The following is a 22770-nucleotide window of genomic DNA, read 5'->3' on the forward strand; positions in this document are numbered from 1 at the left end:
TGACTGACTCAACCCAATCAAATAAATTGTAGGAGCAGAATGTAATGCCAATTTCACTTAGGCCCAATCATCAGCATTTTAGTGTAGGGCCTACACAGTTGTGTAGCGAGAGGGTACGCTATACACTCACTTCTTCATCCCCATGGCTGCTTGACAATAAAAGAAAGTTGAAAGAAAACTAATAGAACAGGAAAACGCATATGAGGATGTCTATAAATAATTGCGTCCAAGTTTCTATGGTGGAATTTGGGCTATAGGCTACTTTGAACTAAGGTAAGACATGCCTCAATCAGTGGTGTAAAGTACTTCTGCTTAAGTCGTTTTTGGGGGTATATGTACTTTACTTTATATTTTGGACAATTTTTATTTTTACTAAACTACATTCCTAAAGAAAATAATGTACTTTTTACTCCATACATTTCTCCTGACACCCAGAAGTACTCGTTACATTTTGAATGGCTAACAAGGCAAGAAAAGGGTCAAATTAATGCACTTATCAAGAAAACATCCCTGGTCATCTTGCGGACTCACTAAACACAAATGCTTGATTTGTAAATTATGTCTGAGTGTGCCCCTGGCTATCCTTAAATAAAAAACAAGAAAATTGTGCCTTCTGGTTTGCTTAATTAACACCCAGATAAGGCCACTCGATGTTATCCTCACAATTATCCTGATAGGTATCCATCTGGTGTTTTCTGTAATGACCTTAGTGATCACTGTTTTACAGCCTGTGTTCAAAATGGCTGTTCAGTGAAACGACCTGTCCTTATTTGTCATTGCTAAAAAACTTTAATGAATTAGCCTTCCTTCATGAACTGGCCTCAAATTGTATCGAATTGGCTTGATCCCTTCTGTCGAAGAAGCTTGGACCTTTTTTGATATTTTCAGTGGTATTGTTAAACATGACCCAAAGAAAATTAGAATTAAAAACAGGTTCAGCCCCTGGTACGACCGTGATTTTGCACAGTTACTCCACTTCAAGCATTGCATTTGGCGAAAGGCTCAGCTCACGCATACTCAGGCTGACTGGCTCTCGTTTAGGCAAATGAGAAATATGTGCACCCAGGCTATCATGAAGGCCAAAGTTAGTTACTTTAAGGAGTAGTTCTCTCTAGGTCTAACCCCAAGAACTTCTGGAAAACGGTTAAAGACCTGGAGAGTAAACCCTCCTCCTCACAGCTGCCCATGTCCCTTAATTTGATGTGGTTGTTACTGACAAGAAGCACATGGCTGAGCTCTTTAATCACCACTTCGTTAAGTCAGGATTCCTATTTGACCCAGCCATGCCTCCTTGCCCGTCCAACATTTCCTCATCTCCCACCCCTTCTCATGCGACTATCCCAGATGCTTCTCCCACTTTTCCCCTGCCCTGCTACAAAGTTTCTCCCTGCAGACAGTCACTGAGTCTGAGGTGCTAAAGGAGCTCCTGAAACTTGACCCCAAAAACATCTGGGTCAGATGGTTTAGACACTTTCTTCTTTGAGGTTGCTGCCTCTATCATCGCCAAGCCTATCTCCAACCATTTCTAACCTGTCTCTCCTTTTTGGGGAGGTTCCCATTGCTTGGAAGGCAGCCACGGTTCATCCTTTATTTAAAGGGGGAGATCAAACTGATCCCAACTTTTATAGGCCTATTTTTATTTTGCCCTGTTTATCAAGTGTTGGAAAAACTTGTCAATCTGATTGGCTGTCTTGATGTCTATAGTATTCTCTCTGGTATGCAATCTGGTTTCTGCTCAGGTAATGGATGTGTCACTGCAACCTTATAGGTCCTCGACGATGTTGCCATTGCCCTTGATTCTAAGCAATGTTGTGCTGCTATTTTTATGGACTTGGCCAAAGCTTTTGATACTGTAGACCATTCCATTCGTGTGGGCCGGCTAAGGAAAATTGGTGTCTCTGAGGGGTCTTTGAACTGGTTTGCTAACTACCTCTCAAAGAGTGCAGTGTATAAAGTCAGAAAATCTGCTGTATCAGCCACTGCCTGTCACCAAGGGAGTACCCCAAGGCTGGATCCGGAGCCCCATGTTATGCTCAATTTACATTAAGAACATAACTCAGGCAGTAGGAAGCTCTCATCCATTTATATGCAGATGATAGTCTGCTGGCCCCTCCTGGATTTTGTGTTAAGCTCTACAGCAAAGCTTTTTTGGTGTCCAAAAAGCTTTCTCTACCCTTAACCTTGTTCTGAACACCTCCAAAATAAAGGTAAAGTGGTTTGGTAAGAAGAATGCCCCTCCCTCCACAGGTGTGATTACTACCTCTGAGGGTTTAGGGCTTGAGATAGTCACCTCATAAGTACTTGGGAGTATGGCTAGATGATACACTGTCCTTCTCTCAGCACATATCAAATCTGCAGGCTAAAGTTAAATCTAGACTTAGTTTCCTCTATTGTAATCGCACCTCTTTCACCCCCTCTGCCAAACTAACCCTGATTCAGAGGACCATCCTACCCATGGTAGATTACGCAGACATAATCTATAGATCGGCAGGTAAGGGTGCTCTCAAGCGGCTAGATATTCTTTACCATTCAGCCATCAGATTTGCCACCAACGCTTCTTATAGGACACATCACTGCGCTCTATACTCCTCTGTAAACTGGTCATCTCTGTATACCCATCGCAAGACCCCACCGGTTTATGCTTATTTATAAAAACCCTCTTAGGCCTCACTTCCCCCTATCTGAGATATCTACTGCAGCCCTCATCCTCCACATACAACACCCGTTCTGCCAGTCACATTCTGTTAAAGGTCCCCAAAGCACACACATCCCTGGGTTGCTCCTCTTTTCAGTTCGCTGCAGCTAGCGACTGGAACGAGCTGCAACAAACACTCAAACTGGACCGTTTTATCTCCATCTCTTCATTCAACGACTCAATCATGGACACTCTTACTGACAGTTGTGGCTGTTTTACATGATGTATTGTTGTCTCTACCTTCTTGCTCTTTGTGCGGTTGTCTGTGCCCAATAATGTTTGTACTATGTTTTGTGCTGCTACCATGTGGTGGTCATTTTGTGTTGCTGCCTTGCTATGTTTTCTTTATTCTCTCTCTATGTGGTGTTGTCGTGATGTGTTTTGTCCTATATTTATAATCCTAGTCCCTGTCCCCGCAGGATGACTTTTGCCTTTTGGTAGATAAGAATTTGACTTGCCTAGTTAAATACTGTAAATGACTAAATAAAAATAAAAAGGAATTTGAAATGATTTTACTTTTCACACTTAAGTATTTTTTTAGCAATTACATTTACTTTTGATACTTAAGTATATTTTAAACCAAATACTTTTAGACTTTTACTCAAGTAGTATTTTACTAGGTGACTTCATTATAATATGAAGTAAAATGTACAGGTTTCAAACAACAGGAAAAATATAGCCTTGCTATGATGATAATAATAGGCTTTCCCAAAAACCTTCTCAATTAAATGTTAACTAGCTACAAATTAGCCTATGCCTACCTGGCAGAATGATATCATGATTATTTGCATCAATCCAGTGGCCATTTGTTTTGCAAACTCCTTCATGTGCTACAGAAATACCACTAACAAACAACAGTACTAGGTGCCTGCTCACTTGAATTAAAGGGTAACTACACTCAAAAATATACATTTCTTCGATTTTTCCCAGACCTCAAAAGTTGTCTCCTGGTGTGTTTGTTTTAAGCATTGTTATTGATTTAGAACATCAAATTTGGTTGTTTTTCTATTTAAAAAGTGTGATTTTGAGAGTGAAAATCTGGAAAAACTGAATTTCTGACACGGCCTACTATTAGCACTTACCCAGTACAGCGTCGGTTGGCCTGACTGTGAAAGACCAATTTCAGAGTGTATGTCACTATTCTCAAATGATTTTTCACACAGGGCGCCTTTCCTTTGCGGAGTGGGCCATTTGAGAATTTTTTGGCAACTTTGGAGTACACCCCCTAGACGCCACTGGGCCTACACCATTTAATTCAAAGTGGTCTGTTCATGTAAAAAAAAAGTGAAAAGGAGATTAATATACCCTTACTAGGTCTGAACAATGATAAGTTGGACACTTAACAGGATGGTGCATCTCAAGAGATTTCAAACTGCAAAATGTCCTTTATTTTAATTCTATCATGGCTATCCCTACATTTAGATTTATGCGACTCATTTTGACAGCCTAGATGTGATCTGAAATGTAGGTTATTGATAAATAAAAATCTTTCATAACTGTGGATATTTATTTATTGGCTACTTTTCTTGTTTAATTAAAACAGTTGGGCTACATGCTAAAAATCCATTCATTGAGTGCAGCTTTGTTGTGATTGGACGGAGTTGCAAATTACAGCACCACGGACAGAGCTCGACCACTGCCTTTCTCCCTTTTACAACAGGGAGCCAGTGGGAGTGCACTGCAACCCTTGAAAGCGCATCTCGCGGTGAGGACCAACAACACATCTTCATATCAGCATCCATTCCACAGTTGCCTACCATCGGCTGCGCACCAGAGACGGGCGATAACTAGGATATGTCAAGGCGTGCGATGCTTTTGCTTGATTAATGCCTTTTCTTTCCTTGGATTGTACTGTTTTTTTATCTGCATTTTCCAAGATGGTTTGAGGTTTCACCTTGATGTGCACAATATCAAATTAATTGGCTGCTACTGTTTAAGAAGCCATCACTGCAGTGCCATTTTTTTTCATTTACTGGAGGACAAATATCACACTGTAAGTAATGATTGTATAATTTGTCTAATATTGTAGCCTATTTCGAAGGATAACATACTGAATTATAAATGGTAAACATCAACATGTGAGAATAGGCAACATCACTTGGGAAAATAGGCTAAACTGATAGATTGAGGTATCCTATATTTTTTTTTGCAGGAAGCTACCCATATGCAACATAATGAGGAGTCATGTCAAAAGGGTTTGTTGGAATTCCATATTACTCAGCGTCGAGTTTGCACCTTTTATTAGGACGCGGACTCTCGATTTCAGAACCATGGACAGCAGCCGATCAACACAACCACATGTAAACAGCCTTGAAACAAAGCTTGCAGCTAGACAAACTGTCTTTATATTTCAATTAACAGGTAAAATAGCCAAACATATGGGATTTTCTGACAAACGAATAGCCTGCTTGAAATCAACTTAAAATCTTTGAGTCGCAATCACTTTTTTGTTGTTTTGGTTATGGCTTAATCTTATCTCGTTGAAATGTTTCTCAGCGCACATGACTCAACAATATACTATTATTATTAGGCTAGCCAATAGATGCAAAAGTTAAGAAACAGTGCATAGCAATAATTCGTTTATATCATTTTACAAACATCGTTTTGAATTCTCAATAATTTCGTAGGCTATAGCAAATGTGACCTTCACATAAAGGTGTTTACATTTCAGGCTTCCATTTTAAAACGGTACTACTGTATGAGCATGGATACATCCATCATTCGTTAGGCTTCGATCGAATTAAAGCATGTCCATGTATAATTCAAGAGGAATTGGATGTGTTGAGATCAATATAAAAGTTGAGTAAGTTGGACGGCTGTTTTGATTTTTTAAAATTAAAGGCATAGGGCCCTTCGGATGTGTTTACTTTGGTTTACCATGCGGATAGTCGACAAGCAAGCAGTGTAGTTGCTAATCCAACTTGTTGTTGTTATTTGCTGTCAGAACTGCTGAGTGCTTTGAAGGCACCATAACATTCCCTGGTATATGCCTAGATTCACCCGTCTGTTTTTCATTTACCAAGTAAAAACAACACAGCTTAATTAGATCATTCAAATTGGACCACCGAGCACTTGTCGATATAAAATCTACTGTATACACCAGGCGTATTCCATCGAGGGCCCGCTGCCCCCTAAGGGTCATATTGTTTTTTATGAATATCTCTATCAACAACAGAATAAACGAATTTTGAATTACATATCTACTGTAGAAAATAGTCAAATATCTTGTTTCTGATGATTTCTTTATTTCTCAAATCCTATTATTGAGGAAATTACACTTACTAGAGTATCTGACATAGGCTTTGAAAAAGCACCAGCGATTAGGCTTCCAGTGCCAGAGGTGTCATGCCCATAGGGGGCACATGCCCCCTCAGATATGTCCTGTTTTTAAAATGTTCAGATGTCAAATTAATTACTAAATCACTAGAATTATACGTAATTATTATGGCTCTAGATTGCAGGGAAAAAAATGCAGGTGTTTAAAAGAAAAATCTGAATTCTCCAATCACCCCCACTCCATCCTCACCTACTCGGTGTTCCCTCTAAAATAATAGGTGCATGACCGCCCTCAGTGCGGCATGTGCCGCTGGTAAGCTTTCTTGACTTGGACATACAATTTGCCAACACATGGCTAATCTTTGTTTAAAACCAGCTAAACAGCTGCTTTGAGTGAAAATGTGTTTGGAGTTACCGTTCTAGCTAAAAGGAATTGAGAGTTTACACTTCCTCTTCCAATTATAATGTGGGTAGGTCAAAACAAATGTTTACCAAATCTATTCATTTTAAAAATGTGGATTACTTGTTTTTTTTGCTAACGTATTATGGGGGTCCCTGGGTTGCCGGTTTGCCTGGGAGGGGGTCCATGCTTATGAAAGCATATCTGAATGTTATGGAAATTCCTGTAAATTATTAGAGCCAACCAAGATATCTCAACACAATAGCCTTCACAGCATCACTTATGACATGCTCCTTTAATAAGGACACAGACGGGTGATTTCAGGACCTTGGACAGCAGCCGGCGTACACAACCAAAACAGAATGTAGCCAAAAAATGCTTGCAGCCAAATAATCCATAATTATTTTCAATTAGGAAATATGTTTGCGTTTATTTAATTATCACAATCAAGATGGGCCTATTTCATTCTCAACATCAAATACATTGTATATTGCTCACATTTATGAACATGCAATGAGTGGTAAAATATAGCTAATAGCTACTATAGACATGCATTTAATTTTTGCTAACATTGAACCAATTTGTTTTCCACAGGCACTTTTGACCTAGCTGAGAAGGAGAGCCAAGTGCAAAGAGAGAATCTGCTCAGACCGACTCCTGATCCATCCAGTACGTACCTTCCTGTCAGGACTACAAGGACCTACTGTGGCATTAGATGCCTGAAAAGAACTGACGCTTGTAGCCAGGGTCTCCCAGCTCAGAAGCATTGAGATCCTCAGGACCTCCCCTGCCATTCTCTTTGGTCGGTCATCCACTAACCTAGAGAGGCTAACGCCCCTGGATATTGCTACTCAGTCACCATGGGAACCGTGCTGTCGCTCTCGCCCAGCTACAGGAAGGCGGCCCTCTGCGAAGATGGGCCAGCCACAGTGGGCCACTACGCGGCCGTTCAGAACAGCAAGAACGCCAAAGACAAGAACCTGAAGCGTCACTCGCTCATCAACGTTCTGCCATGGAAGCGGATCGTGGCTGTATCGGCCAAGAAAAAAAGCTCAAAGAAGGTGCAGCCCAACGCTACATACCAGAACAATGTGACCCATTTCAACAATGAGAACCTGAAGAAGTCTCAGTCCTGCGCCAACCTGTCCACCTTCGCTCAGGACCAGAGCACCCCGGCCCTCGTCAAGAGCTCCAACAATGCCGCCTCGTCAGTCAAGAAGGCCCCCCTGACCAACTCTAATGCAGCTCCCGGCACGCCCAAGAGGGTGATCGTCCAGGCCTCCACCAGCGAGCTCCTGCGCTGCCTGGGTGAGTTCCTGTGCCGGCGCTGCTACCGACTGAAACACCTGCCCCCCACTGACCCGGTGCTGTGGCTGCGGAGCGTGGACCGCTCGCTGCTTCTTCAGGGTTGGCAAGATCAAGGGTTCATCACCCCGGCCAACGTGGTGTTTGTCTACATGCTGTGCCGCGACGTGGTCTCCTCCGAGGTGGCCAATGAGCACGAGTTGCAGGCTGTGCTGCTCACCTGCCTCTACTTGTCCTACTCATACATGGGCAATGAAATCTCCTACCCGCTCAAGCCCTTCCTGGTGGAGAGCTCCAAGGAGACCTTCTGGGACCGCTGCCTGTCCATAATCAACCTGATGAGCACTAAGATGCTCCAGATCAACTCGGACCCGCACTATTTCACCCAGGTGTTTGCCGACCTAAAGAATGAAAGCCAGAAGGAGGAGGAGAGGAGCCGCTTGCTCATTGGTCTGGATCGGTGAGGGTCCCGGGGCTCAGGGAAGGGGAGGGAAACCAGGGGAGAGGGGCCTACACCAGTTTAGTATTTCAAAGTGGGAGATTGGTTGAGGGAGTAGGAAGAGGGGAGTGGGGAGTGGAAGTTTTGATGGGAAGAGATTCATTTTTAGGGTTAATTTGGCTCAGATCTAGCCAAAACGTTTTAGATTATAAGCATGTTTGAGAGCTAACGGTACAACGGAACGCAGTTTGATGAAAAAAATCTAACATTTTATGGTAAAAATCTTATTTATCTCAAGTTTTCTGAAGACCAAACTAATATTTTTCGAAGGAAAGAGAATTGCATTTTCACTTTTGACACCTAACAAAAATGCCAGACTCGGGTACATTCTCTGCTTACGCACATGTATAAATACATTTGAAAAATACAAAACTGACAATGGGGGGAAAAAACTAGAAAAGGAACACATCTACAGCTATGAATGTGGAGAGGACTGAGGCTGCAGCACCCTACCAACTACCTGCTGTTTGTTCTGACTGTATGAGATGCACTGCCTACAACGGGATGGTCAAGGGCCCTTTGCGTGACTGGGCTAGTGTTCACATCAACAGACAAGCTGCAACGCTGGCTCTTTTGACTGAAGTGAAAACCCATGTACCCCCACTGCAAGGAAGGATATGGACTCGACAGTTCTGCTGCGGTGCAAACAGTATCTGATCTGAATGGAAAAGTGGGGGCATGGATGCTGGATTCATGTTGTTGTGGCTTTATTGTTTGTGACTTGGCTAGAGGGGTTTGGTGGAGAAAGATTGGTTCAGAAGGACTTGATAACATTTAATTGCATTGTGGGCTTTTTTATTTTTACAACAAGACAATAGGACATCAAACACAAGGCTTGATTATCACACTTTATGTTAAGACCTACTTTATTTTCATCTCAGAAAAAAAATGTTTTACTCTTCAAATGCTCAAGCCCAGGGTGGTTTATTTATTGATTTTCTTAAAAAGCTTTTAATTTTTACTTAGAAATAATAAACTAATGCATGTGTGTCATGCAATTTTTCTTGAATTTCTGACGACAATAATTACTTTACTTCTTTCCATTTGATCTGTAATTAAACCAACTGCATCTGCATTAGAGAATGCTGTGAGAAAAGTGAAAACTAGTTTATTTAGCTATGCTTGCTAAAATAGGCTATTTGTTTACCAAGGAATAATTGTGTATTTTTGTCTAACGGTTGTATCTAAAAACACTTTGGAATGAAGGTCCATATTCTGCTACAAGACATTTAACTTGAACAAATGTTTAGCTAGTGCCATATCTTTGATGAAAATCTTGTAGGTCTGAAAACACATCCACATGTTGAGCGATTGGGTGGATTTCCATCTTATAACTAATTGAAACTCAACTGGTTATTTTGGCAAATCCCATGTATTCAAAAGATCATGAATGAATGATAAATTGGTCTGTTTGTGAGTAACTGGTGAGCTTATCTTTGGTGGGAATGAAGATCAATGGTTGTTGCAAATGAATGTTGCAGGGAATAAGCTATAGATAGACCCTAGATTAAAAAACAATTTTTAAAAAGTCTGACCATCGCCAAAGTAACTACCACATCAGAGAGACCTTGAGTAAAGACAAAGACCCTAGAACCCTAGACACAGTGCAATCCCAAACCCAACACACCACCCAGCTCCACATATCAACAAGACAACATAACCATCAGCCAATGGCAGGCCATTTCACTCAGAGTCACACCAGAGAATATGACAGGTAGCCTCACTTGGAATAATCTCTTAATGCCAATATTAATCAAATCTAAGACAACAATTTATTCAGCTGGGGAGGAGATGAGATTAGGTTCAACTGTAGGTTATATCCAAGTTGACCTCCATGGAGATAATCAGGTTTTCAATCAGCTGAAGCCACTCTGAGAAATGGACGAGCATAGAGGGCAATAGGAACACCATGACTACATCTACGTGAGAGCAAATGGAGCAGTCAAGATGCATGGCTATCATTTCCATTGAATAACTGTAAAGGCTAGAAACGGGTAGAAAGATAGTACCTCCATCTCCAATAACTAATAAGATAAAGGGAGCTGGTAGGTTTTTCTGTCAACCACTGCTACAGTATATGTTGTAAGAGATAAGTGGAATTGAATCCACAATTTAACAGGAGTAAGTTGTCAATAGTATACATACACTAAACTGGACCTTGGGGGAAAAAATTATGATTACAAGAGTATATGCCCGTATTTCATCATCTCAACAGTGAGAAATGATGCATGCTTTGTTTCAGTTGTTTCTCAAATTTCTTTCTGGAAATGGTTGACAGTCATATGCAGACAATACTTGTTTGTTGTGGTTTAAAAAAATAATAATTAATGCTAAAAAAAAGGCTATTCTCTTTTGTCATGTGATGAAGGTTGTTCTTAGGGACTGTTGGTTGATATGATCATTTCTCTCCTCTGCTGTATCAGTTGGACTCAACGAGAAAAATGAATGGTGCAAGTGTACATGTGTTGTGGAGCAGTACCGTGGCATTGTTCCTTGTCATGGGGAGATGAAATGCAATAGGACATGGGTTGTTGGGTGTTGTGTGGTGCAATAGGGGAGGACATGCACTTGACAGGCTACTGCTCTGGGGAAAAGGCAGGGCATATGGGGTCAAGGGTCAAAAGCAACTCACTAAAATGTGCCATTTTTTTTTCAATTGTATCACTGAGTAGTTGTTTGAAAAACCTTAGAAAAAGACGTGATAGTTAGAACATTTCTGTTGACTTTTTCTGTATCTTGTTACGTACTTTGTAGAACAAAAAAGAAACAGTGTTAAAGAACTTCAAAAGGTTATTTCATTGACTGCATGTGTGCCGAGTGTGTGAGTGTGTGTGAGAGTTTATTTGTACCGAAGAATGTGTGAAGTTTGTTTTCTTATAACCAATAGGAAGTGGAAAAAGAGGATACTCTACACTGATAGGCTACTAGTTATTTTGAAAAAGCCTTTGCTGTAATTGAACCTTTTCCAGTTTGTTTCTGCTTTCTTTAATTTATTTTTGTACTGTGATGGAAAATAAAATGCACTGATTGCTCATGATGCACAAATGAGTGGTGTCTTCATCTGCATTTGGACCCTTCAGTGCTATAATCACATACTTTTCACTATTTCTTTACTAGAAGCAACATTGGCCCATATATCATTTAAGAGTTGCCAGGGTTATGAATTTAATAAGGGACTAATCCGTGGAATTAAATCCATTAAATTATAATTTGAAGATTCAAATTACATATATCCCCAATTTAGAGGAGAATCCATCTGGTTACACCTGTACATACTGTAAAATTATGAGACAAATAATACAGTATTTTTGAATCATCGTATCATAAAGTCAATGACCATTCAATCTGCCTCCATTATTTTTCCATTGGCCATATGGGGTAAATCAAAGTCGATATAATCAAAGAGTATGAAAGATGACTCTTAGTCTCTAACTTGCTCTCCCACACCTCCCACCCACTTTAGTCCATCAGGAGGCTAGTGATGCCTCTGTTGAGATAGCTCTCATTGACAGGGGAGTGGTGATGCCGTCATCCTGACCTGACTGCAGGATGCTTTAGCAGGCGGATTAGCATCCTGGGAAACAGGTGCCAGATGAGCAGGCGGATTAGCATCCTGGGAAACATCTGGTAGGTTAGCAGACGGATTAGCATCCTGGGAAACAGCTGGTAGGTTAGCAGACGGATTAGCATCCTGGGAAACAGCGGGTAGGTTAGCAGACGGATTAGCATCCTGGGAAACAGGTGCCAGATGAGCAGGCGGATTAGCATCCTGGGAAACAGCTGGTAGGTTAGCAGACGGATTAGCATCCTGGGAAACAGGTGCCAGATTAGCAGGCGGATTAGCATCCTGAGAAACAGCTGGTAGGTTAGCAGACGGATTAGCATCCTGGGAAACAGCTAGTAGGTTAGCAGACGGATTAGCATCCTGGGAAACAGCTGGTAGGTTAGCAGACGGATTAAAATCCTGGGAAACAGCTGGTAGGTTAGCAGACAGATTAGCATCCTGGGAAACAGCTGGTAGGTTAGCAGACGGATTAGCATCCTGGGAAACAGCGGGTAGGTTAGCAGACGGATTAGCATCCTGGGAAACAGCTGGTAGGTTAGCAGACGGATTAGCATCCTGGGAAACAGCTGCTTGGTTAGCAGACGGATTAGCATCCTGGAAAACATCTGCTTGGTTAGCAGGCAGATTAGCATCCTGGGAAACAGGTGCCAGATTAGCAGGCGGATTAGCATCCTGGGAAACAGCTGGTAGGTTAGCAGACGGATTAGCATCCTGGGAAACAGCTGGTAGGTTAGCAGACGGATTAGCATCCTGGGAAACAGCTGGTAGGTTAGCAGACGGATTAGCATCCTGGGAAACAGCTGGTAGGTTAGCAGACGGATTAGCATCCTGGGAAACAGCTGGTAGGTTAGCAGACGGATTAGCATCCTGGGAAACAGCTGCTTGGTTAGCAGGCGGATTAGCATCCTGGGAAACAGCTGCTTGGTTAGCAGGCGGATTAGCATCCTGGGAAACAGCTGCTTGGTTAGCAGGCGGATTAGCATCCTGGGAAACATCTGCTTGGTTAGCAGGCGGATTAGCATCCTGGGAAACAGCTGCTTGGTTAGCAGGCGGATTAGCATCCTGGGAAACAGCTGCTTGGTTAGCAGGCGGATTAGCATCCTGGGAAACATCTGCTTGGTTAGCAGACGGATTAGCATCCTGGGAAACAGGTGCCAGATGAGCAGGCGGATTAGCATCCTGGGAAACATCTGCTTGGTTAGCAGGCGGATTAGCATCCTGGGAAACAGCTGCTTGGTTAGCAGGCGGATTAGCATCCTGGGAAACATCTGCTTGGTTAGCAGGCGGATTAGCATCCTGGGAAACAGCTGCTTGGTTAGCAGGTGGATTAGCATCCTGGGAAACAGCTGCTTGGTTAGCAGGCGGATTAGCATCCTGGGAAACAGCTGGTAGGTTAGCAGGCGGATTAGCATCCTGGGAAACAGCTGGTAGGTTAGCAGGCGGATTAGCATCCTGGGAAACAGCTGCTTGGTTAGCAGACGGATTAGCATCCTGGGAAACATCTGCTTGGTTAGCAGGCGGATTAGCATCCTGGGAAACAGCTGGTAGGTTAGCAGGCGGATTAGCATCCTGGGAAACAGCTGGTAGGTTAGCAGACGGATTAGCATCCTGGGAAACAGCTGGTAGGTTAGCAGGCGGATTAGCATCCTGGGAAACAGCTGCTTGGTTAGCAGGCAGATTAGCATCCTGGGAAACAGCTGCTTGGTTAGCAGGCGGATTAGCGTGGTTTGGCTCCCCCATATTAACGACAGCACAGAGACAACAGCTGGGAGAAGGAAAAAACATCATAGACTAGCCTACATACCAGCAGACCTTGATGAAGCATGTGTTTTCCTGGTTGTAAACACAAATTCACACACACAAAGACACACACTAGGTGAGCAACATCAAATGTCCTGTCAACTAAAGAGTCATTCCACTGGAACAAATATGTTTATTAATTAAATGATTCAATCAAATAACAATCACTGTGGGTCCTTGTATATTTAACCCTAACCCTTCAGATTTGGTCCAAACACTCATTCATTGTCAATATATATACACACACGAGAGAGACAGATATTACAAAAATACACAAAATATTAAATTAGGCAAATAGTTTGATCAGCAAATGAATCTATATATATATATATATGGTGTATTGAATATATTGAAGGAAATTAGAATATATATACAGTGAGGGAAGTATTTGATCTCCTGCTGATTTTGTACGTTTGCCCACTGACAAAGAAATGAGTCTATAATTTTAATGGTAGGTTTATTTGAACAGTAAGAGAGAGACAGAATAACAACAAAAAAAAATGCAGAAAAACGCATGTCAAAAATGTTATAAATTGATTTGCATTTTAATGAGGGAAATAACTACTTTACCCCTCTGCAAAACATGACTTCGTAATTGGTGGCAAAACCCTTGTTGGCAATCACAGAGGTCAGACGTTTCTTGTAGTTGGCCACCAGGTTTGCACACATCTCAGGAGGGATTTTGTCCCACTCCTCTTTGCAGATCTTCTCCAAGTCATTAAGGTTGAGGCTGACGTTTGGCAACTCCACAGATTTTCTATAGGATTAAGGTCTGGAGACTGGCTAGGCCACTCCGGGACCTTAATTTGCTTCTTCTTGAGCCACTCCTTTGTTGCCTTGGACGTGTGTTTTGGGTCATTGTTATGCTGGAATATCCATCCACGACCCATTTTCAATGACTGAGGGAAGGAGGTTCTCACCCAAGATTTGACGGTACATGGCCCCGTCCATCGTCCCTTTGATGTGGTGAAGTTGTCCTGTCCCTTTAGCAGAAAAACACCCCCAAAGCATAATGTTTCCACCTCCATGTTTGATGGTGGGGATGGTGTTCTTGGGGTCATATGTAGCATTCCTCCTCCTCCAAACACAACGAGTTGAGGCCAAAGAGCTCCATTTTGGTCTCATCTGACCACAACACTTTCACCCAGTTGTCCTCTGAATCTTTCAGATGTTCATTGGCAAACTTCAGACGGGCATGTATATGTGCTTTCTTGAGCAGGGGGACCTTGCGGGCGCTGCAGGATTTCAGTCCTTCACAGCGTAGTGTGTTACCAATTGTTTTCTATGGTCCCAGCTGCCTTGAGATCATTGACAAGATCCTCCCATCTAGTTCTGGGCTGATTCCTCACTGTTCTCATGATCATTGCAACTCCACGAGGTGAGATCTTGCATGGAGCCCCAGGCCGAGGTAGATTGACAGTTATTTTGTGTTTCTTCCATTTGCGAATAATCGCACCAACTGTTGTCACCTTCTCACCAAGCTGCTTGGCGAGGGTCTTGTAGGCCATTCCAGCCTCGTGTAGGTCTACAATCTTGTCCCTGACATCCTTGGAGAGCTCTTTGGTCTTGGCCATGGTGGAGAGTTTGGAATCTGATTGATTGCTTCTGTGGACAGGTGTCTTTTATACAGTTAACAAACTGAGATTAGGAGCACTCCCTTTAAGAGTGTGCTCCTTATCTCAGCTCGTTACCTCTATAAAAGACACCTGGGAGCCAGAAATCCTTCTGATTGAGAGGGGGTCAAATACTGATTTCCCTCATTAAAATGCAAATCATTTTGTAACATTTTTGACATGCGTTTCTCTGGATTTTTTTGTTGTTATTCTGTCTCTCTCACTGTTCAAATAAACCTACCATTAAAATTATAGACTGATCATTTCTTTGTCAGTGGGAAAACGTACAAAATCAGCAGGGGATCAAATCGTTTTTTCCCCTCACTGTATACTCATTAAAGAAACTCAACGTTACCACCCCCTAGATTACAACAATGTTCCAACATGTTATCAACCTTCCTCAATTCTCAATTTGCAGATATCGTTGCACTAAAATTAAAACAATTGCTGAGAATTGGGTACACATCTTACAATTGTAATCAAAATGGTTACCAACAGAAGAAACTCTATGAAATGTTATAGACTGGGTTCCCTTTCTGAAGGCACGAGGAGTGCTATCTGGCGAGCAAAAAAACAAACAATCAAGGGGATTTACCGTACTGTAGGTTAAGCTTTGGATAAGAAAAGTCAAGCCCAACACAAACCAAGGAGGGCAAGGATTCGGCGGGCACAACACCTTCTAGACACAGATCACAAACTGAAGGGTAAAGCTGAAAGAATGTGATGGCACAGGTAAACTATTTTCAACCGCCTTCTTTTTATCCATGTGTACTGAATGTCCAGTAGATGACTCAGGATATTAACAATCTCCATGCTGCATCCCAGAGTGACAGTGAACCATTAGAATCCTTACTCAGCTAAATAATCACGCGTTTGTACCGGTCTTATTTATGTAGTGGTGAGGAAAGTGGGCATCTCATCCAGCTCTCTGTCTTCATTGATACGCTCTCTCCCGTTCCTCTCTCCCCATACCCCCCCCTCCCCTCCGGGGAACAGGGGGGTTCAGAATAAACTCCTCATTGGCCCTGCATTGTCAGTCTACCCACCTGGGCAGAGTGCCAAGAGATGTGATGGAGCGAAGGAGGAGATAGAGCGATAGAGAGAGGAGAGAGAATAGAGGGGAGGAGAGGAGAGGCAGCCAAGCCAGGCTTTTGTTCTCAGATAAAAGTATCCTTCCTTTCAAGACAGGCAGAGAGAGAAACCTATTTCAGTCGGATGTGAGACCGACAGTCAGGGGATATGGGGGCGAGCTATAATAAACAAGTTTTACAGGTAGCCCTGAGGACTAAACACATATTAAAACACCTGCCATTAGAGATACTATCCACAATACATAGCCTACAACTTTCCCCTAATAGAGGGACATTTTCCAGCAGGTTGCAGCCATTTTCTGGTCTAAAGTGCCTTATCAAGCAACAGAACAAGGTCATCATACGCCATTGCTGCAAGGTAAAGGAATATTTCTTTAGTTGAGATGAGACACGCTAATTAACTAATTATGTACCAATTTTCCTTGCCAATTTGCAAAGCAATTAGGACTCGGCAGTAATTCTGAAACTGATTGGAGATTTTTAACTGAAAATAATGCCAACTGACAGAGCGATACAGTCCCTAATGAAAGACTACACACCCCTTGCAGTCTTCACATTTTGCTGCCATAAAATTAAAACAATGAATTAAATGTTTTTTTTACTACTGATTTACACAACCTACTGCACATTTCCAAAGTCAAAGAAAATGATAGAAAATCGTCTGAATAAATAAAATATAAAACACAAAGATGTCTTGATTGCGTATATCTTCACACTGTAGAGTTATTCCTTTGTGTAATAACCTTTGGCAGCTATTACAGCTGTAAAACATTTGGAATAAGATTCTATCAACTTCACACAACTCTTAGGGCAACATATATCCATTGTTTTTGTCAGCCTAGTCTCTTATTTTCAAGCCGATATGAGTCATGACAGACTGGATCATTCAGGAACACTCAACACCTATTGGAAGGCCATTCTGGTGTGTCTTTGGCATTAACATTTGTGCAATTGTCCCGCTGAAAAATATAATTATCCGAGGATTAGGTATTCAGAAGAATGAGGCAGGGTTTATAACTTTTTATCTGGGCTTTGCTCCTTTCATATTTATTTTAATCCTGACAAACTCCCCAGTCCCTGCCATTGACAAGCATACCCATAACATGATGCTACATCTGTACAGTATATGCATAGAAATAAGAGGTTAAAATATATATTTTAATGCTCTTCTCAGAGCATGTCGTGACGTTCAGGTTCAGGATATGCTCAACACATCCCACTCACACCCTGTGAAAAACTAACTTAAGAACGACAAACTTCTCATCTGTGCCTGTGACACTGTTCCGTCAATGAAGTACATAGAACAACATTCTCTCCCATTCTTCTTCCAAAAAACAAAAGGAATGGAAAATGTGTGTATGTAGGACTGGCTGTGGTCTATCTGTAGTCTAAAACAAGGGTTGTGTTAAACATTTTTTCCATCAAATATCCATTTTAGATACAAATAAATAATGAAAACATACATAGTGCTTTCACACCCCTAGACTTTTCCACATTTTGTTGTGTTACAGCCTGAATTTAAAATAGATTACATTTAAATTGTGTGTCACTGGCCTACACACAATACCCCATAATGTCAAATTAGAGTGATGTTTACTTTTTTTACACTTAAATAAAAACTGAAATGTCTCAAGTCAATAAGTATTCAACCCCTTTGTTATGGCAAGCCTAAATAAGTTCAGGAGTAAAAATGTGCTTAACATGTCACATAATAAGTTGCATGGACACATTCTGTGTGCAACAACAATGTTGACATTGAATATCTATTTGAGCATGGTGAAGTTATTAATTACACTTTGGATGGTTTATCAATACACCCAGTCTCTAGAAAGATACAGGCATCCTTCCTAACCCTAACTCAGTTGCCGGCGAGGAAGGACACCGCTAGGGGATTTCACCATGAGGTCAATGGTGACTTTAAAACAGTTTAATGGCAGTGATACAACATCGTAGTTACTCCACAAAACTAACCTAAATGACAGAGTGAAAAGAAGGAAACCTGTACAGATTAGAAATATTCCAAAACATGCATCCTGTAGAAATAAGGCACTATCTTAAAACAGCAAGCAATGTGGCAAAGAAAAACTTTATGTCCTGAATACAAAGCATTATTATTAGGGCAAATACAACACAACTCAACACCGAGTACCATTTTTTTTAAGCATGGTAGTGGATGCATCATGTTATGGGTATGCTTGTCGTTGGCAAGGAATATGACGTTTATTTAGGATAAAAATAAACAGAATAGAGCTAAGCACAGGCAAAAATCCTAGAGGAAAACCTGGTTGTCTGCTTTTCAACAGACACTTGGAGACAAAGTCACCTTTCAGGAGGACAATAACCTAAAATAAAAGGCCAAATATTCACTGTTCACTGGAGCCAAGTTACAGTTTTGACTTAAATCAGCTTTACAATCGATGGCAAGACTTGAAAATGGCTGTCTAGCAATGATAAACAACCAACTTGACAGAGCTTGAAGAATTTTTGAAAGAATCATTTGCAAATATTGTACAATCTAGGTGTGCAAAGCTCTTAAAGACGTACCCAGAAGAACTCACAGCTGTAATCACTGCCAAAGGTGATTCTAACATGCCTTGATTCAGGGGTGTGAATACCTATGTAAAAAGTTATTTCTGTATTTCATTTTCAATACATTTTCGAACATTTCAAATGTTTCCATTATAAGGGTATTTTGTGTAGATGGGTCAGAAAACAAATCTATTTAATCACTTTTTTAATTCAGGCTGTAACACAACAATGTGGAATAAGTCAAGGGGTATGAATACTTTCTGAAGGCACTGTAGCCGTGAGAATATACATCTCTGAACAAGATATTCTCCTCAAATGAAATGCCGGATAATGTGACACTAATCATGATTAACCAAAGCTAGCGTAACATATAATGATCGATGCCCCGACAAAACAGCTCGGTTGTACATGTGAACTCAACTTGATAACTTGATAAGTGAGGAGAAAAAATCTACTCTTTGGTGAATTAATGTTGTGCATGTGTGTGAGTCTGTCTAATTAACTAAACACATGTGTATGTAAACGTCTTACATGTCCTATTGAAAAACATTGAGTTACGTCGAATAAATATCTAATCAGAGTTACAAATTTGGCATGGCTTTCATTCTGAGAGTTCTATCATCCCATGTATCATATCATGCCATCTAGTTCACAAATGAGCTCTATACAAACAGAGTTATGATTCACATATTCCTCATTTGACACCTCATCGTCACTTGTCCTTGTCACAGACCGAGTGGCCCCCGAGTGGCCCTTTTAGTTTCCAGGCACTGCCAGAATATAACCGGAGCGGCTCTTGGTGAAGTCTGGCTGCGATTGGTTGATCTTGGGCTCCACAATGACAGTGCACTTCCTGCCATTCATACTGCACTGGATGGGACTGGCGATATTCACCTGCAGCTTCCTCTTCTCACTGCAGAGAGGGAGAAAGAGAGATAAAAATAAAAACCTGTCATATCAAATCGTATTGGTCCCATACACATGGTTAGCAGACGTTAATGCGAGCGTAGCTAAATGCTTCTAGTTTCGACAGAGCAGTAATATTTAACAGTACCAAGAATTAAAACAGGTTATGGTAGAAATAGTTTTAGTTACTCAGCTCCGTGGTCCTGGAATTCTCTCCTGAACATTTTAACATTTGATGATCTAGTCTCGTTTAAACACTTGGTTGATGTAAATATCATAAGAGTGTAATTGTCTTTAGGACAGCTGTTTTTTAGTCAAGACATTTTTTTTTTTTTTCTTAACATAATATGTAATTGTTGTACTGTGTGTGTATATAGTTTTGTTTAATGTTGTGTTAGTGTATGGAAATGGTTTTGTTTGAAACGTTGCTCCCCCTGCTGCCATTGGACCAGGCCTCTCTTGAAAAAGAGATTAAATAATGTTTAAATAAAAAAACAAAAAAAGTAATAATCTAAGTAATCTAACAATTCCACAACAACTACCTAATACACACAAGTCTCAAGGGATGGAATAAGAATATGTACATGCTCTCTAGCAAACTTCAGATGGGCCTGGACATGTACTGGCTTAAGCAGGGGGACACGTCTGGCACTGCAGGATTTGAGCCCCTGGTAGCGTAGTGTGTTACTGATGGTAGGCTTTGTTACTTTGGTCCCAGCTCTCTGCAGGTCATTCACTAGGTCCCCCCGTGTGAATGATCTTGCGTGGAGCCCCAGATCGAGGGAGATTATCAGTGGTCTTGTATAATTGCATAATTGCTTGTATAATTGCACCTACAGTTTATTTCTTCAAACCAAGCTGCGTACCTATTGCAGATTCAGTCTTCCCAGCCTGGTGCAGGTCTACAATTTTGTTTCTGGTGTCCTTTGACAGCTCTTTGGTCTTGGCCATAGTGGAGTTTGGTTGTGGACAGGTGTCTTTTATACTGATAACAAGTTCAAACGGGTGCCATTAATACAGGAAACGAGTGGAGGACAGAGGAGCCTCTTAAGAAGAAGTTACAGGTCTGAGCCAGAAATCTTGCTTGTTTGTAGGTGACCAAATACTTATTTTCCACCATAATTTGCAAATAAATTCATAAAAAATCCTACAATGTGATTTTCTGGATTTTTTTTCTTCATTTTGTCTGTCATAGTTGAAGTGTACCTATGATGAAAATTACAGGCCTCATCTTTTTAAGTGGGAGAACTTGCACAATTGGTGGCTGACTAAATACTTTTTTGCCCCACTGTATGTAGGCAGCAGCCTCTCTGTGTTAGTGATTGCTGTTTAACAGTCTGATGACCTTGAGATAAAAGCTGTTTTTCAGTCTCTCGGTCCCAGCTTTGATGCACCTTGTTAAGCATGTATCGTATATACCTTACAGCTGGTACATCAATATTAACAGAGAGAGAGAGAAAGTATGGTGTATGATATGTAGTAAATGCTAAACGGCTTTTTACACCAAAAACATTTATATGGTTCACCTTCAATTGACTGTGCATCCTTCACGGTTGTTGATATGCGTCGTCATAATTTGGAAAAGACCTAAAGCAAACTTGATGCTAATGGGCATAGATATAGACTATAGAACATTTTAGCATATACCCCAGGAATGATCCATGTGCCTGTACTGTTGCTATGGCTCACCAGCCGATTGCCTTTAAGTGCTTGTCACATCTAGTTAGGGATTTTCTGTCTGAACGGCCATTTTGCACTATTCCCTCTTTAAGAGGATCAATGAGGCAAATCAAAAATGTGTTGAGGAAGAAACAGTTATTTGTGAGGGAGTCAGGGTGTGAGTGTCTGCAAAAAAAAGGGTGTTGAAAAGTGTGTGTTCTAAAGTGTGTTTAAGAAACATACAGTGCATTCGGAAAGTATTCAGACCCCTTCACTTTTTCCACACTTGTTACGTTACAGCATTATTCTAAAATGGATTAAATTACCATTTTTTACTCATCAATCTACACACAATACCCCATAATGACAAAGTGTAAACATGATTTTAGAAATGTTTGCAAATGTATTAAAAATAAGAATCTTATTTCCATAAGCTTTCAGACCCTTTGCTATGAGACTCGAAATAGAGGGGAGGTGGCCAAGAACCCGATGGTCTCTCTGACAGAGCTCCAGAGTTCCTCTATGGAGATAGGAGAACCTTCCAGAAGGACAAGCATCACTACAGCACTCCACCAATCAGCCCTTTATGGTAGAGTGGCCAGACAGAAGCCACTACTCAGTAAAACGCACATGACAGCCCACTTGGAGTTTGCCCAAAGCCACCTAAAGGACTCTCAGACCATGAGAAACAAGATTATCTGGTCTTATGAAACCAAGGTTGAACTCTTTGGCCTCAATGCCAAGCGTCACATCTGGAAGAAACCTGCACCATCCCTACGGTGAAGTATGGTGATGGCAGCATCATGCTGTGGGGATGTTTTCAGCGGCAGGGACTGGGAGACTAGTCAGGATCGAGGGAAAGATGAACAGTGCAATGTACAGAGAGATCCTTGATGAAAATGTGCTCCAGAGCACTCAGGAACTCAGACTGGGGAGAAGGTTCACCTTCCAACAACGACCCTAAACACACAGCCAAGACAGCGCAGGAGTGGCTTCGGGACAAGTCTATGACTGTCCTTGAGTGGCCCAGCCAGAGCCCGGACTTGAACCCGATCCAACAGCTCTGGAGAGACCTGAAAATAGTAGTGCAGCGACGCTCCCCCTCCAACCGGACAGAGCTTGAGAGGATCTGCAGAGAAGAACGGGAGAAACTACCCAAATACAGGTGTGATAAGCTTGTAGCATCATACCCAAGATGACTCAAGGCTGTGTTCTCTGCCAAAGGTGCTACAACAACGAGTAATGGGTCTGAATACTTATGTAAATGTGATATTCCATTTTTTTTTAAATATAAAAAGGGGGTATTGTGTGTAGATTGATGAGGGGGGAAAACGATTCCATCAATTTTTAGAATAAAGCTGTAATGCAACAAAATATGGAAAAAGTCAAGGGGTCTGAAAACTTTCTGAATGCACTGTAACTAGAGCTACCA

At 41.4% G+C, this 22770-nt stretch overlaps 2 protein-coding genes across 7 annotated transcripts in view; one reads left to right on the forward strand and one right to left on the reverse strand.

Annotated features, from left to right (window-relative positions):
- Nucleotides 1-125: 125 nt before the first annotated feature.
- Nucleotides 126-11220, forward strand: LOC118357646 (cyclin-dependent kinase 5 activator 1-like). 5 transcript variants are annotated; one of them, XM_035734967.2, is made up of 4 exons: nucleotides 126-273; nucleotides 4356-4688; nucleotides 4848-4890; nucleotides 6966-11220. In XM_035734967.2, exon 4 carries the CDS (start codon nucleotides 7232-7234, stop codon nucleotides 8138-8140), a length of 909 nt encoding a protein of 302 aa, XP_035590860.1. In that variant the 5' UTR covers nucleotides 126-273; nucleotides 4356-4688; nucleotides 4848-4890; nucleotides 6966-7231; the 3' UTR covers nucleotides 8141-11220. The 5 variants fall into 5 exon arrangements, 4 of the variants coding, with proteins under 4 accessions (XP_035590860.1, XP_035590859.1, XP_052334366.1 ...); XR_004820351.2 differs by lacking the exon at nucleotides 6966-11220 and having other exon boundaries at nucleotides 4848-5819; XM_035734966.2 differs by lacking the exon at nucleotides 4848-4890.
- Nucleotides 11221-13653: 2433 nt separating this feature from the next.
- Nucleotides 13654-22770, reverse strand: part of LOC118357647 (unconventional myosin-Id) — a 115016-nt gene continuing 105899 nt past the window's right edge. For both annotated transcript variants that reach the window (XM_052478407.1, XM_052478408.1), the window contains exon 22: nucleotides 13654-19686. In XM_052478407.1, the coding sequence (XP_052334367.1) occupies nucleotides 19530-19686 (157 nt within the window). In that variant the 3' untranslated portion in view covers nucleotides 13654-19529. The remainder of the gene's footprint in view (nucleotides 19687-22770) is intronic.

The sequence above is a fragment of the Oncorhynchus keta genome, chromosome 24 (assembly GCF_023373465.1).
Source record: "Oncorhynchus keta strain PuntledgeMale-10-30-2019 chromosome 24, Oket_V2, whole genome shotgun sequence".
NCBI classification, from domain to species: Eukaryota; Metazoa; Chordata; class Actinopteri; order Salmoniformes; family Salmonidae; genus Oncorhynchus; species Oncorhynchus keta.